Below are 14750 nucleotides of genomic sequence, written 5' to 3'. Positions count from 1 at the left end.
CTTCGCTCTTCCTCTCACAAGTGCTTTCTTGTCGTTATCAAAGGCCCATTTACATAAAATGCACGAAAGCATACTGTACCGATTTACTCTCTTTATATAGGGTCCTCCTCTCCCTCACGGCAATCTACATAAGAGATGCTCAAATTTTTTTTTGTTCTTTTTTTAATGTTGATATTAGTCGTCTGGGTTGCCTCATTTCTCACAATTGCACCAGCACTTTTTGAGCGAGAATGTGGATGAATTTGTTTAATCTGGATTTCATCAGTTTTTCTACACACTGGTTGTCCCAAGGGTGAAAAATAACGACCTAAAAAAAACAATAATAGTATTTCAATATCTCTTTATACCGATTTGCAGTTAATGTTCTCTTAAAACAGCCGCTGTAGTAGAATACCCATCCACAATATGCTTGTTTTGTGAAGATGCACCTTTATTACTGATATTCTGAATGGCGCATTAATGATATAATGCTGTCTGACCATCTCTATTATGGAAGTCACAGTATTTTACTGAATACAAAATACATGTTGTATCATGGTTAAATTATCTTAAATGTTTTGATACATAAATAAAGTCCGAGACTCACACGTCAAGCCAAGTGTCTGAGCAGTGCTTGGCTTCATTTGTACCGCCTCTTTAATTATTTACACTAATGTGTGGGACAACTGTTGACCTATATAGAGGAGGAGAGAGGGAAAAAGCAAAGGCTCTTATGCGCTGTCAAAATGAAAGAAGAGAGCAGTGCTTTGAGAGGCCGATGGAGTGCAGGGCGCCGTGTTTAAGTTGAGCGGTTTGTCCTTTTCATGGTATTCTGCCATGTACGTGCGATTTGCCTGCATACATTTGCACACTGCTGCAATATTTTTTCATAATGTTATGCTCTCTCAGATCGCTCACCTATCTGTATGTCCTTGTGGCAAACACTCATGCATCTGTCTGTTAGTTGTCCTACCTCGTATCTCCTTGCTTTAGTTGCTCAGCTGTGCTGCTCATTATGAATGTGAGATCTTCTGATATCATATTATGTTAATAAATGAATCAGAAAAGGTATAATAACCTCAAGGTGTGCAGATAACCTTCCTGCAAACCTGTGCCTTTGTCTGTGCTCCTGTCATCTGTGTGTAATTGTGTCTCTCTCGTGAGTCCCCATGTTCTTCCAGGTCACTGGAGAATTGCTGTCCGTTTCTGTCTTCAGTGCGTTCCCCCGTCACTCCCTCTTGCTCTTTCCTTAACTTCCGGTGCCTTCAGACCTGCAGATCTATGCCGTAACTCCAATCCCGGAGAGTCAAGATGTGCTGCAGAGAGACGGAGTGCCTGACAACATCAAAAGCTTCTACAAGTTCAATCACATCTGGAGGTTCAGATATGACCGGCCCTTCCACAAGGGCACCAAAGACAAGGAGAACGAGTTCAAGGTAAGGGCTCGGAGAAAAAAGAGAAATTCGCTAGAAAGACAGATGAAGGGTGACGGCTACATGAAGCATTCATAAATGCATTCTGTGTACGTATCTGAAACATGTCATCCCTTTTCACTCCACAAAAAAAAAATCACTTTCTGTCAAGATATAAAAATAAGCCTTTATTAACTGCATGTAGAGTGGCAGTAACATTTCATGCTTCAGAAATGTATAATCATTTTGTTGCAAATGAATGTGAAATAGCTTCATTTACTTCCTTCCCTCCCATTCTCATCGATCATGAGCATGTAGGTAGTGACATTTTGAACCTGCACACAGATATTTGGCTGCATGTAGCCAATGTTTTATTCATTATGATTTCCACATTGGTAATTATACTGGAAAAACTCTGGTCTGTGGTATTTACAGCCAAGCACAACAGACATACACATGCACACTCACAACTCTTATAGGCTCTGCCATTAGGCTCATAAATATTCATCGCTAACACACACACACGCGCTATATAGACACACGGGCTGCTCCACACAGCCATTTCATCTCAATTCCATCAAAGCTATTTGGCTAAATTTAATCATGATATCAAATTTCTGTCAGGGCTGGATAGCCCGGGCCCTCAGGTGGGCATAATGAGCATGCAGCCGCCTCATATACGGTGTCATTTGTCACAAATGAAAGACAGAAGGGCGCCCGAAAACCATCAAATTCCCACTTTAAATGAAACTGTACACTCTTGTTCTAGTGAGGTTTTTGGCCTTCAGAAGCCTAAAATCAATGAAGGGCACCAAGGTTGTGTAGTGACAGGAAAGCCTCTTCTTCTTCAACCAGAGGACAGTGGATCGATACCGCGCGTCAGCACTTATCTGCTCTGCCCGAGTGTCCTTGAGCAAGACGCCACGGTATAAAGTTGAATTAAGCTGTGTTGTGTGAGCGCCTTGGTGAGCACTTACCCGTGGAGAGGGCTCAGCAGAAAAATGACTGTCATCATCACAGTAGCTCACTGATCTTTCATTCTCATAGCATTTTAGCAACAAAATGATGCGGTAAATAAGGTAATTAGATTAATTATGACAGATATGAAGGAAGTAAAGCTACAACCAGCAGTTAATTAGAGGTATAATTGGTATATAAGTTGATCGACAAGAACATTAAAACTACTTTTCATCATTGTTTCTTATAAGTAAAACATTTGCTCACTCCAGCTCCTAAGGTATAATAAACCGGGGGGAAAATAATGACATAATTCAACAAATAAAGTGTTGTATTTGTCATCATTTCAATGTGATTTGACAAAAAAGAAAGGATGAAAAAAGCTTGTTGGTGTAAGATTTTGTTTTCTTTCCTAGTGGGAATCAATACATTTGTCAGAAGCATGAAAAACACTCGTGACAGTTTAGTGCCACCTGAGGTTCTGGGAAACTAACAGTTTAAATCCTTAGGACAGTCAATCTACAACGTGTGTAAACACGGCAGCAGATCCTCGCATAGAAGAAGCTGGAGTGATTACTAACACCAATTGTTTTGATGAATGTGAAAGAAAAGACGCCCAACATTTCTGCATGCCGGCAGAAGTTGCTGTTATTTGTTCTTCGTGATCACACGGCAGCTTTGGCTGTTTACTTTCAACACAAAATCAACACTTTGGGAACATTTTTCCATCTCATTTATTTGTCTCTCACATTGTCAGAACTCGATGTAATAACTACGAAAATAGGGCTGTTATTTTTTGTGTTTTCATTTGGTCTAATTAACAGCTTAACATTCCAACTGATTATATTTATTCATAATTGTTTTCAGCTTTTTCTTGAAAAGTTGAGAGCATGTAATAATTAGTGACATCTAATCGTTATCTGCTGATTGTAACAACTCAACTCAACTCAACCCTTTATGTACCAGAAGGGTTGCTGTTCTTCCTTGTTTACATGGCAACCGTCAATCTAAGTGGATGTTGTAGATGCATATGATGATGGCCTCTGTAAAACAAGGCTCTTGCCTAAACAACATGTGAAATACTTATTTTAAATAACAGTTTTTATTTTAAATCAGATATACACTACTCAGTTTCTGCTAATAAACCATAGTAAATGACAGAACTAGTGCACCGCACCCCCCGTGTAACAAAGTACAGAGGTTATAATCACATAACACTTTAAATATGATTGAAAGAAAGGTTACAAAAACATTAAGACTGTCATGTAAAGTGCAAGTTATAAAGAAGTAGTCGACTTGCTCCCGTTATTGCACACTGGGGGATGAGGAGATAAGGGTAAAAGCAGCTTTCTTTAATGGCGCCACTGCCTTGGGAAAGAAGCAGTTTTTCATCCTGGAACAACGAGCTGCGATGTTTCTGCACCTCTTTCCGGAAGGCGAGAGGTTGGCCGAGTGGAGGCTCGGGTGGGATGGACCCGTAATGATAGTGTGAGGGCGCCTCAGGCACTGCGAGGTGTGGATTGAGTCCATATCTGCTAATTCTTGACGCGTTTCCAACAAATCCACTGCAGCGTTAATCTCTAATGTTAATTGCCTGCAGTAAATGTGAGTTTCTATAGTTGACATGTTGTCTGAATGACCTTGTGGGATGTTGGCGTATTGACAAGCGTGTTAACTGACAAGGTAAGCGATGGAACATGAATGATGATATGAGATATAAGACGTGACATCTGACCTCTACCTAAAAGTGGGTGTTTGGCAGTCGTTGCCCGCATCATATTTTCTTTCAAACCATGCATTGCTAATGAAATGGGTGTGCTGTCAGCTATAGTGTATGTGTACATCAGGCATAAGCAGCTATGGATTTTCTTAAGCGTATAAAGCAATCAGCTAATACTCACGGGGTGTCATTGCAGAGCCTGTGGGTGGAGAGAACAACGCTGACTCTGGTCCAGAGTCTTCCAGGCATCTCCCGCTGGTTTGAGGTGGAGAAGAGAGAGGTGGTGAGTGTGACCGCCTTCTGATCAAATAGCCATGAGGACGTCACTGTCACAGGGGTCACTGTAATATACACTTTTACCAGTTGTAATTTACGGTGTGGCCAGGCAATACTCAAGTATTGATCCGGGTCATTACATTTGACAACAATAAAGGCCTAGGTCGTGAGTTTAGGGTTATTGGACTCATTTGATTTCCCATGATTGGTAGGTACAATGTCATTTAGGACTTTACCAACCCATATTTTCCCCTGTCTTTTTTTTTTTTGATGGATTTTTCTATTGGGACATTTTCCAATAGCTATTATATTTGACATGAGACAATTTCCACTCTCCCACTCTCAATTTCAATCCCTCAAAAGCTTCCTGTTATATATCTTTTCATTTACATCTGTAAGCAGTGGGTGGATATAAATGCTGTTTTGTCAATACAAAACACAACACAGTTGCTAACTAAGCATGCTGGGTCAAATTGTGGTTTGTGAACGTTTATTGTACGACGATTATGCAGTGAAATATAATATTTAATAGAGAGCAAGCAAAAGCACTACTCGCAAGAGGATTTAGGTTTTGAGACAGAGATGGATATTTTTCTGCACTAGTTACTCTATTCAAGTGATCTGCATGCTCGCCAGAACTTATATTTAAAGCGACTGTAATCATTATTTTTTATATTAACAATGGCTCACCTGTACTTTGAAGGTGTAACTGCTTGTGATAAAAACCAAAGATAAAAATCACCCAACTATGCATTTCCCCTCTCGGCTCATTGTTCTGATTTCACGGCCCATGAGTTTGGTGTTTTGATTCATTCTGACTGCAGTCACCTGCAATGTTTTCTGTCAGAGGAAGCAGAACATTTGAGTGAAAAAAAAACAAAAAACACTCTATTTTACCTTCCAAGTTCCAGAAAAAGTTAGTGATGCATTAAGCAGCTGAACAGGCAGATGTTTCCCCCCAGTAATTGGTGTAGATTAAACGAAATAGTCTGAATGTTTGTCATTCGGCTGCAGAAACAGTACTTAAACTGGATGCCAAACGAGTGCATGTCAGTGGTGTGTTTACAGCTCGCTTTTCACAGTTTGTGAAAGGAGAAGTCACAGCATCATAGACGAGATATTATGTTTTGTCACCTTCCCAAAAATACAAGATCTTACACTTCAAAGTTTGCTCCTTTTTATTATTTGATTGTTTATTGTTTTCAGAAATGCCACTTCTCATAAACACCACCACTTTTAAACCAGGCTTTTTATTTCTCGTGTCTTTTAGAAATATTTATATTCCTTCTGTATATGTAACCACTCCCTTCACAGGTAGAGGTGAGCCCTCTGGAGAACGCCATCGAGGTGATCGAGAACAAGAATTTACAGTTGCGCACATTGATCACCCAGTGTCAGAACCGGCAGATGCAGAACATCAACCCGCTCACCATGTGCCTCAATGGGGTCATTGATGCCGCTGTCAACGGGGGACTGGCCCGCTACCAAGAGGTATGGATGGACGGGTGGAGTGACAAGGTCGGAGGGTTTTAGAGACGGAAAGGCAGGAGTGAGGAGCAATGACATATGGATCGCTTAATGATGCATGAAGGTGGGCTTAATCGAAGAGCTGTATGGACACAGTTTTGTGCGGATGGATGGATGGACGGATGAGAGTGCAGGAGGGTGTGTGAGCAGAGAGATGACATGGATGGTGATGGAGGAACCGGTGGATGGATGCGTAGAAAAATGGCAGTGGGAGGAAATGTCAGCTCGGGGAGTGGGAGGAAGGCATAGTGAGAGATGGATGATTGAATGAATGAGATGGGAGTGCTTATATGCCGCTTGTTTATGACATTGTGAGCCGAAAAGGCAACAGACAGACGTACAGGTTGGAAGGGAAACACTCAAATATTGGTGAGTCTCACTGACAAACACTGGAATTCTCCCTTTCGCCCTGATGGGAAGTGATTGCAGGGCAGCGACACAGTGCAGTGCGATATCTCAACTGGGAGAAGCACAGTTGATGAAAAAGAAGCCAACTAAAGATCTACTCAAGAAAATTGTTTCTCCCCATAATAGACTAAGTGGACTAGCTCTTTGTCGCATAGCAACCGGGCCTTTTCCAACAAGGAGTGTTTATGTGTGTGGGGGTGAATGTTCATGTCTGCTCATGCCTGTGTCATGTGTGTCTGTGTTTGCGAGTGTTCATGAGGTTCGTGCAGGAGAGCGTGCGTCTGTGTACGAGTAGCCTATTATGGTTTGAAGGATAATTGATCGAGCCACAAAGGCGAAGAAGTGTCGGTGAAGTGTTTGTCGTATTTAGTAAAACTAAGGTAACCTATGGAATCATTTTCAGCTTTTGATTTAAATGTTTTTCACTGGGTTAAAAAAAAAACTTCATTCAGCCATTTCTAAACTGCATTTTCAGATCACACACACACGACAGGAGGTGACACATTCTTTCAATTACACAGATGCGTCCATTTCTGGAACAAACACATCGCCACCCTTATCAGTGATCATTTTGTTTCTTTGCCGAATATATCATGTGCAGTGCACCGTGGACTGCGCCCCATGAAATCGTTTCATTTCACAGAGCGGCGCTGATTGACAGCTGCGATGGTTTGTCCGTCTCCAGATGTAGGGGGAAATTGTCGTCATTAATATTCAGATTAATTGCATAAGTTTGAGTTGAAACCCTGAAGGAGCAATACTATCGGATTTATTTCCCCTCCCCTCAGCATTCCGTCTCTAATTAGACTTTTCTAATGATTAACTGAGCCACTCCACGGTGAGGTCTTACTCCCCGTAGCCTGACAAGAAATTTCCGTCATTCATAGAAGATTATTGACTGTTTTCCTCGCCCTTTTTTTGGAAAATGTCTTAAGATGGAATCTTTCCTGCTTAACTGCAGTCTTTGGCACAAGTGCTTATATGAACTTTTTCGTATGAAGAGTGGTAATGAAATGACATATTTCAGCTGCTTTGCATCATGTAGGGTGCAAACTAATCCGGGGATGTTTGACAGGAATAATAATCATTATTTCATTGGGTGTAGTAGAGGCTATTCATTTAATGGGGATCTACGTGTGTGTGTGTGTGTGTGCTCCCTTTTGAATCAGCAGTGAGCATCCTTTTCTCTTTCACTGCCATCTCGCTCTGTCTCTTTGGAGACAGACGACTGTGTCCTTGGAGGTGACAGAATTGATGACAAACCTTTCCACGAACTCCCCTTTTACCTTTCAGTCTTTTTTTTTCTTTCCTGTGTTTCCTTCCGTGGCAGATTTGAAAAGTAGATAGGGAGCCGGGGCTTTCATCCCTCTGTTGTCTCCCCTCTTTCATACACTCTGATGAAGATTGAAAAGGATTTGTCATAATCTGTAGACACATCACAGGTGTTTATGGCATTGCGAGAGAGCGAGGAGCTGCCGTTATCGCGATTCAAAGCAGGACCTGGGCGTTTTTCATCTTATCTGTTTCTCTTTTGCCTCTTTGAAAGGAAATGTCTTGGAAAGTGAATAGAAAGCGCAGTAATCAGGAAGTATGACATTTTTGAAGAGACATGATCTGTAACAGTAAGAAGTGACATGACTGAAGAAAAAAGCGTTAAAGACTGGTGATTAAATTGGCCCCTGAATCAAAGTAAAATCATTTAACTCCACTCACATCCATTTAGGGCAGTGTTTCGCTTCTTCTTTTTTTATTTTAGCAGTTTTGTAGCTTTAATCTGGTCTCTAAACTTGATTTTAATATCAGGACACTAAAACCCAGACAGGCGTATTACAGCCCACTCGAGCTGGATGTTAAATTTCTGTATTTGCTTATCTTCTTAGTTTGTTCATAAATGTTTTTTAAGGTTTGGGGAAAAAAAAAAAGAAAAAAAAAGAAAATATAGGCTCTTATTCACTGTGTCAGCCCAGCTGGGATTCAGGTAACACTGCAATGCAGAGAGCGCCACAGCTTCATCTCCCGGTGTGTGTGCATAACAGATGTTCTCCATTTTGCCTCCATGCAGGCCTTTTTCGCGAAGGACTACATTATGAATCACCCTGAGGACGGAGAGAAGATCGGGCGTCTGAGGGAACTCATGTTTGAGCAGGTTTGTAAAAAACAAAAAACAAAAAATCAAGCAATGTATATAGTCAAGTATAAATTTAAAGTTAATATACTGTTACTACTGTTTGTTCAAAGAGAACGCCATTGAGGTGCAAGCAAGCGAGTAAATGGCCAGCCAGTTGATTTTTAAGTGTTCGTACTATTTATGATGGTACACAATCGAGCGTTAAGTATTAAATTATTATGTTTCTTTATAAAAGTAGATTAAATGAAGTGAAGAAGGTTTCATTTTGCATGATTGTGCAACAAATGCCTTATGTGTGAGGCTAGAGAAAATCATCTGGGCATTAAGTCATTATTATATGTGTATATATCTATATTATTATATGATCAACTAAAGCATGAACAAATATCTTTGCTAAAGATCACTTAAAAAAATCATTTTTTAATCTAACCAAGACGTGAATGCTACATTATCTAGTATTAAAGCCATATTAATGCAACCTTTTTCTACATTCTACAAACTATACATTTCTATTGGTCGATTATTCTTATATCATCTGATTTCATCCGAATACACCGTTAAACTGCTATAAAATATTGTAATAAATGCACATTTTAACCACACAAAGAGCAAAATATTCATCCCTCATCGTTTGAAGAAAGACATTAACGTTGAGCTTTGGTTTTCACAGGCACATATCCTGGAGTGTGGCCTTGTTGTGCATGAAAAGTTTGTTCCCCAGGACATGAGACCTCTTCATAAGAAACTAGTGGACCAGTTTCATTTGATGAAATCCAGTCTGGGCATTCAGGTGAGACGGAGGACAACACATGGTGACACATGCAACTTAAAGAATGTATTTCAGAAGCTCAAATTCCCATTTTACTTAAATTTCTTATTTTTAGACTGCTTATTTTGCTGAAATGATTAACAAGTGACTAATTTTACTCAGCCAAGGAAGACTAAAAGTGTGTATTTAACTAACTTATTTGCTCTTCTTCAATTTAAAATCCAAGGAGTTTCCTTCTTACGTGCGCGCAAGCCCGGTGCACTTCACCAACGGAAGCCCGCGACCGTGCAGGAACTCTGTGCCCAACATCATCAGCCCAGATGGAGGCAGAGGGGTTGCTAGGCGGAGGTAAATATTTTTTGGTTTAATTTTGTAGTCTGTTTTCTTTACCTTTTCTATTTTAATTTATTTTTGTGTTCTGTCACCCTCACCTTGTACCCCACACTCTCCTCCTCAACCCTCATACTTTACCAGTGTGGCTCCATCTGGATATATACAGTAGCATGGGGCAGTTTGGCTGGCACCCACAGGGATGTGTCTGTGTGACTGCTGCTGGGCCAGCACATAGATTTGTTGTGTGTGCACACTGCGCACGTTTTGATCTGCTCACTGACCCTACTACTCTGTCCACCTGCAACACCCCCCCCCCACACACACACACACACAGTCTGCTCCCAGAGGGCACAAGCACACACACACACACACACACACAAAGACACACACATCACCTCTGTCTCCAAGTGACATTTTGTGTTTTGCTTATGTACTTTTGATTTCTTTTTTTCTTTTCATTCGCCAACACAAAACCGGGTTACACACCTCCATAACCTTCCTTTTAAAAGCCCTTTGTGTTTGTTCTCTAACCTTTTTCTTATGCTCTGACCTTTTGCCAGACAAATACTTGATGAAATGCCGTGATTGCTGAATTGAGTTGTTTCTTCTAATCTGACATTTTGTCTATGTGTGTCTATCTGTTCGTCTTGTTCACTCCCTACCTGAATTTGTCGGTGAGTAAAAGAAAACCTGCAAAGCTTAAAGACATGAACTGAACTCCAGAGATTGTGCGGGACCGGCTCTTTTTGTGTGACCACTAATCTCCAGTAGTGCAGATTTTCCCCCAATTTCAGGAAAATATCTAATTATGATTTTTTTCTGGCAGATATTGCAATTGTGTTCCCATTTGCAGTATTTCTTTTTACAGTGAAGCTTCAGCTCTGTGTTAACAAAAGATTCTTCCATCAACATATTAACAACTCTCTATTGTAATGCCAGGATGAGAACTTAAGGATAGGAATTACCTGAAACCATTTTTACTGAAGTACTAGTGCAGCCCATTCTAATACTAACCCATTCAATTATATATGTGCCTGTGTTTTTAAGGGGTCGGAAGCAGCTTTTTAGCAATGCATCTGTTGCTATTCTGCAAATATAAGACAAAAAATACAGCACAGCACACAACGGTGCCCGTAGGAAGCCACCTGCCAAGTATTAACCCGGTCAAGCGAAGATTAACGCTGCGTTTATGCCTTTACGATTTGCAGATTGCATTTTTACCATTTGCGATTGTGATTGAAAAACAATTGTTGGTCAATATCAGAGTGAGCTAATGTGAAAATGCAGCAGGGGAAATTTTGAAGCATCCACAGCGAGTGAGTCTGGACACAATTCTCCATGATATCTGGAGTTCATGTCTAAAATAAAAAACCCAGCTCTAATTTAGTAACCTGTCTCCATTTACTGAAGGCCGTCATAACAATGTCTCTCTGTCCTCCTCTCACCGTCAGTCCCCTCAGCTACCCTGCAGTGAACCGCTACTCCTCGTCCTCGCTGTCGTCTCAAGCCTCCAATGAAGTCAGCAACATCACAGGACAATCGGAGAGCTCAGATGAAGTCTTCAACATGCAGGTAGCCTCTCTCTCCCTCTCCGACACAGACATCCAATCTCCCATGCCTGACCACACACCCAAACAAATACTCTTTAAGTAGCAGATTGAGTCCACACCGCAAACATTTGCCCTCCTGCTCCCTACAGATTTCACTTAAAACACTTTTTTAATCCTTCCTGTCTCTGTTCTGGCCTCATTTCTCTTCTCTTTTGACCTTTTTCTCTCTACCATCCTCCGTGTTTGTTTGGAGCCTTGTCTAGCCAAGCAAATTGTTGAGATTACATCAAATAAGGACACAATTTTCCGTGTGGTCCGTCCGGGGAGTATGCCGAAGTCGGGCACTAATCTAAACTGGATTTGGCCCATTCAGAAAGCTGCTGACAACTCCTGGCAGGCTGCGTGCTGCACCTGGCAGGCCTGGAATTACAGGAGGCAGAGGAAAACGCAGGGGGAATAAAGGATCTGACTGACTCTACTGCAATGTTAGATTTGATCAGCATAGCTTTTATTCCATAGATCAAGCACAATTTTACGGAAAGGTGTTTTCACACTTTTGTACATTGAAAGTACATTTCAATGTACAAAAGTGTCCATAATGGAGACACGATCCTGGGTTTTTTCTTTAGGTTTCCCATGAATATACTTTAAAATATTTAACTCAGCAATGTATGCTGGACTTTTTTACGTACAACATATTCTAGCTATAACTGTTAAAGTGTGGTTTACTGTCAGTGACAGCAATTTATTTGTTTGTTTGCTTGAGTAGAGACATTGCACATGAACGAACAGAAACACCTAAATATGCCAGATTATCCATCTGTGTCCCCGGGCAAAATCAAGAACAAAACAAGAAAAATATGACAACAACAACCATATGAACAAATAAAAAGGAGCAGGATGGTAGAACGTGGAGTTTAAAGCTGAAACGCAGTCAGCAAATATCACTCAGTTTGCATTATTATGAGTAATTTGAGTAACTAAATGCTAATGAAGAGTGATGATGTATGTGGAACACTGTGCATCATTTTATTAAATTTATATGATGTTCTTCTCGTGACGATAATGCGGATTGTGTCTTTGTCGTCTGTTCAAACTACAGCCCAGTCCGTCTACCTCGAGCCTCAGCTCCAACCACTCTGCCTCGCCCAACGTCACCAGCTCTGCCCCCTCCAGTGCCAGAGGTGAGACTCGGTGGAATGACACGTCTTTCTGCGTTAGACACTGTAAACTGCCTTTTTTTTTTTAAACAAACATTTTAATCCAAAGTGAGTCACACAGTTGGAAGCAGACAGCAGAGTTTCTCTGCTGAGGCCAGCAAGATTAGATGACAGTTAGGGTTGCGTGCAGGAGAGGAAGATTGGAGGCAAGTGGGGGAAAAAGAGGGATGACAATGAGGAGGCAGGCTTGAATGGAAAGTTAGTGACTGAAAAATGGAGAGAATACGAAATGAGCCAAGATGAAAAATGAAATGGGCTGAGACGTCGGGGCAAAATGCTGTTGAGAGAAACATAGACGCGGTGGAGAAGCAAGTGAGAGTAAGAGACGAAAACAACTGTGTGGTGTTTGCCTCTTGGACTGCAACACAGTCTCCTGTTCAAGCCGAGCCAAGCCTCATCAGTCCAAATCTGCCTCTACAGCAGCGCGGGAATATCATTTATTTATAACACTTTCTTTTTCCACTTTATTATCTTGCATGTGTTCAAATTTGCTGACATCTTTTATGCCTAATTCACATGATAAAAATTAAGAACATATATATAAAGATGTTTATGGAGGTGTGTACACTCCCCTTTGGCAAGGTGACGGCAGTAGGTGGCATCCTTGTAAAAGGGCTTCGGTCTACCTGGAGAGAATTGGTGTGAGCGTGGTCTATTCTAAATGAGAGCCAGCGATGGTATTTCTACACATGTGATCGTATTCCAAGTGCTTTTGCATTTACTCTGGGATTGAAATGTACACAGTCGCTGTGAAAATGATCTGAGTGAGTGTTTGCATGTGTGGGATTCTGTGTTGTGGAATAGAATAGTGTGAAAGCCTCAAGAAAGGAAGAGAGATCGGCCAGTATTTGCCATTTTGTGTGTCTGTGTGTGTGTTAATCCCGTATTATCTCCCACTGTACACTCCAGGTTCACCCCAAATGGCGGAGAAACACAAACATTCCAGAGAAAACACCTGTTTGTCTCCGAGAGAGAGGCCCGTGAGCGCTATTTTTCCCAACCCCCTGGACCCTGCACAGGTAAAACACACACACACACATACACACACACATACACATTCACATGCAAATGGGGATGGTCAAAACATTGACTGTAAATGAAAACGGAACGTAGTCTTCTGTTTTGAAAAATAAAGCCCAGAAAAAAAGAACGTAAGTGGTGGTTAGCCACCAGGGGGCCACTCAAATAACACATTTTGAATGGACATCTATAGGCAAATGAGCCCACGTCTCACTTGATAACGTCGACAAACAATTTCCTAACGATTCATCGGTCTCAGTCACTGAGCACGTAATGTCACTTTTGTCAATTAGCTTCCCCCAGTTAGAGCAAAACAGATGATAAAGCCTGATTGCGGGTGACGTCTGGAAAGTTCTGGTTGCAAAAATCTGTCATGCTGCGTTAATCCGTGAATTGCATAAAGGGGAATAAATATGTTTTTCAAACCACAAGACTACATCCATTTTTATATGCAAGTCTACAGGGGGAAAAAACCTGTCCACAGCAATTCCTCCAGGTGGTTAAACATATTTCTTCACAGACAGTTTTATTGGACACACTATTCAAGGTTGAATCATCATTACAAAACCTGAATTGTGGCTATATACTGTATATATATATATATATATAAAGTAAGTGAAGAACATCCAGTTACCAAGCTTATTCTGTTCAGAAAATAGCCTCTGCAGCTTTAAATGTTTTTATATTACTGTATAAATCCAGCCACCTTATATATAGTTCCTTCTTTTTTGGTCATTATCTCAACCCGTCACCCCAGTGCAATATTGTGTGATTTGGAATAACACAAAATGAGACGAGGGGTCTTTTTTTCCACCTCGTGGGCATGTTTATCCTTCACTGCAGCTGCCCCATTAAGTACACTCTGGGGCAAAAAAAAAACAAGGTCACTTTGTATTTAACATTTTATCTCAATGTATGTTTTCGCTCTCTCTGACAGTAAAATGTCTCCTGGATGTTTTTCCGAGCATTGAAACCGTTTCGGTTAAAAATACACCGCGTACACATCCCAGTACAACGCGCTGATGTTGCCACGGTACAAGAACAACGTGATATTCCAGTTTGTTCTCCTGCTGAAGGGCAGTACATAACGCAATCACACACACACACACACCCCCCCCCCATCCTCGGTGAGAGAGCTGTTGTAAGAGAACAATATTGCAGCCGCTGCTCAAAGCCGTACATCTCTTACTGTCAACGTTCCCTGGCGCAGTTCACCTATTTCCCTTATCCTGTTTGCGTTGAACAAGAGGAGTCGCTTGGAGTCACCAGATGAATTGATGTGGGAGGTTCCGAACAATTATTCCAGTCTGAACGGTGAAACACAGCTAGTTGTTAATGGGATATGGATTATTGCAAACATTGATCACTTCTATACTTTGCACCGTAATTAGAGCAACGTGTAATTAGAGCCTGTGTGTTATTTATTTATTTTTGAGGACAGCGGGAGCGCT

General features: G+C 41.1%; 1 protein-coding gene across 8 annotated transcripts in view; it reads left to right on the top strand.

The window, feature by feature from the left end:
* The window catches only part of dock4b (dedicator of cytokinesis 4b), a 100535-nt gene that overhangs the window by 77789 nt on the left and 7996 nt on the right, over window positions 1-14750 (top strand). For 6 of the 8 annotated variants that reach the window (XM_058623927.1, XM_058623931.1, XM_058623933.1 and 3 more), the window contains 9 exons: window positions 1249-1415; window positions 4265-4351; window positions 5659-5835; window positions 8342-8425; window positions 9078-9197; window positions 9403-9524; window positions 10961-11081; window positions 12162-12243; window positions 13189-13298. In XM_058623927.1, coding sequence (XP_058479910.1) covers window positions 1249-1415; window positions 4265-4351; window positions 5659-5835; window positions 8342-8425; window positions 9078-9197; window positions 9403-9524; window positions 10961-11081; window positions 12162-12243; window positions 13189-13298 — 1070 coding nt within the window. The remainder of the gene's footprint in view (window positions 1-1248; window positions 1416-4264; window positions 4352-5658; window positions 5836-8341; window positions 8426-9077; window positions 9198-9402; window positions 9525-10960; window positions 11082-12161; window positions 12244-13188; window positions 13299-14750) is intronic. The other 2 variants (XM_058623930.1, XM_058623929.1) reach the window with 1 other exon arrangement.

Source organism: Solea solea, chromosome 3 (genome assembly GCF_958295425.1).
Source record: "Solea solea chromosome 3, fSolSol10.1, whole genome shotgun sequence".
Taxonomy (NCBI): Eukaryota; Metazoa; Chordata; class Actinopteri; order Pleuronectiformes; family Soleidae; genus Solea; species Solea solea.
The sequence above is the reverse complement of the archived record's forward strand: the minus strand, read 5'-3'. Positions and strand labels throughout refer to the sequence as shown.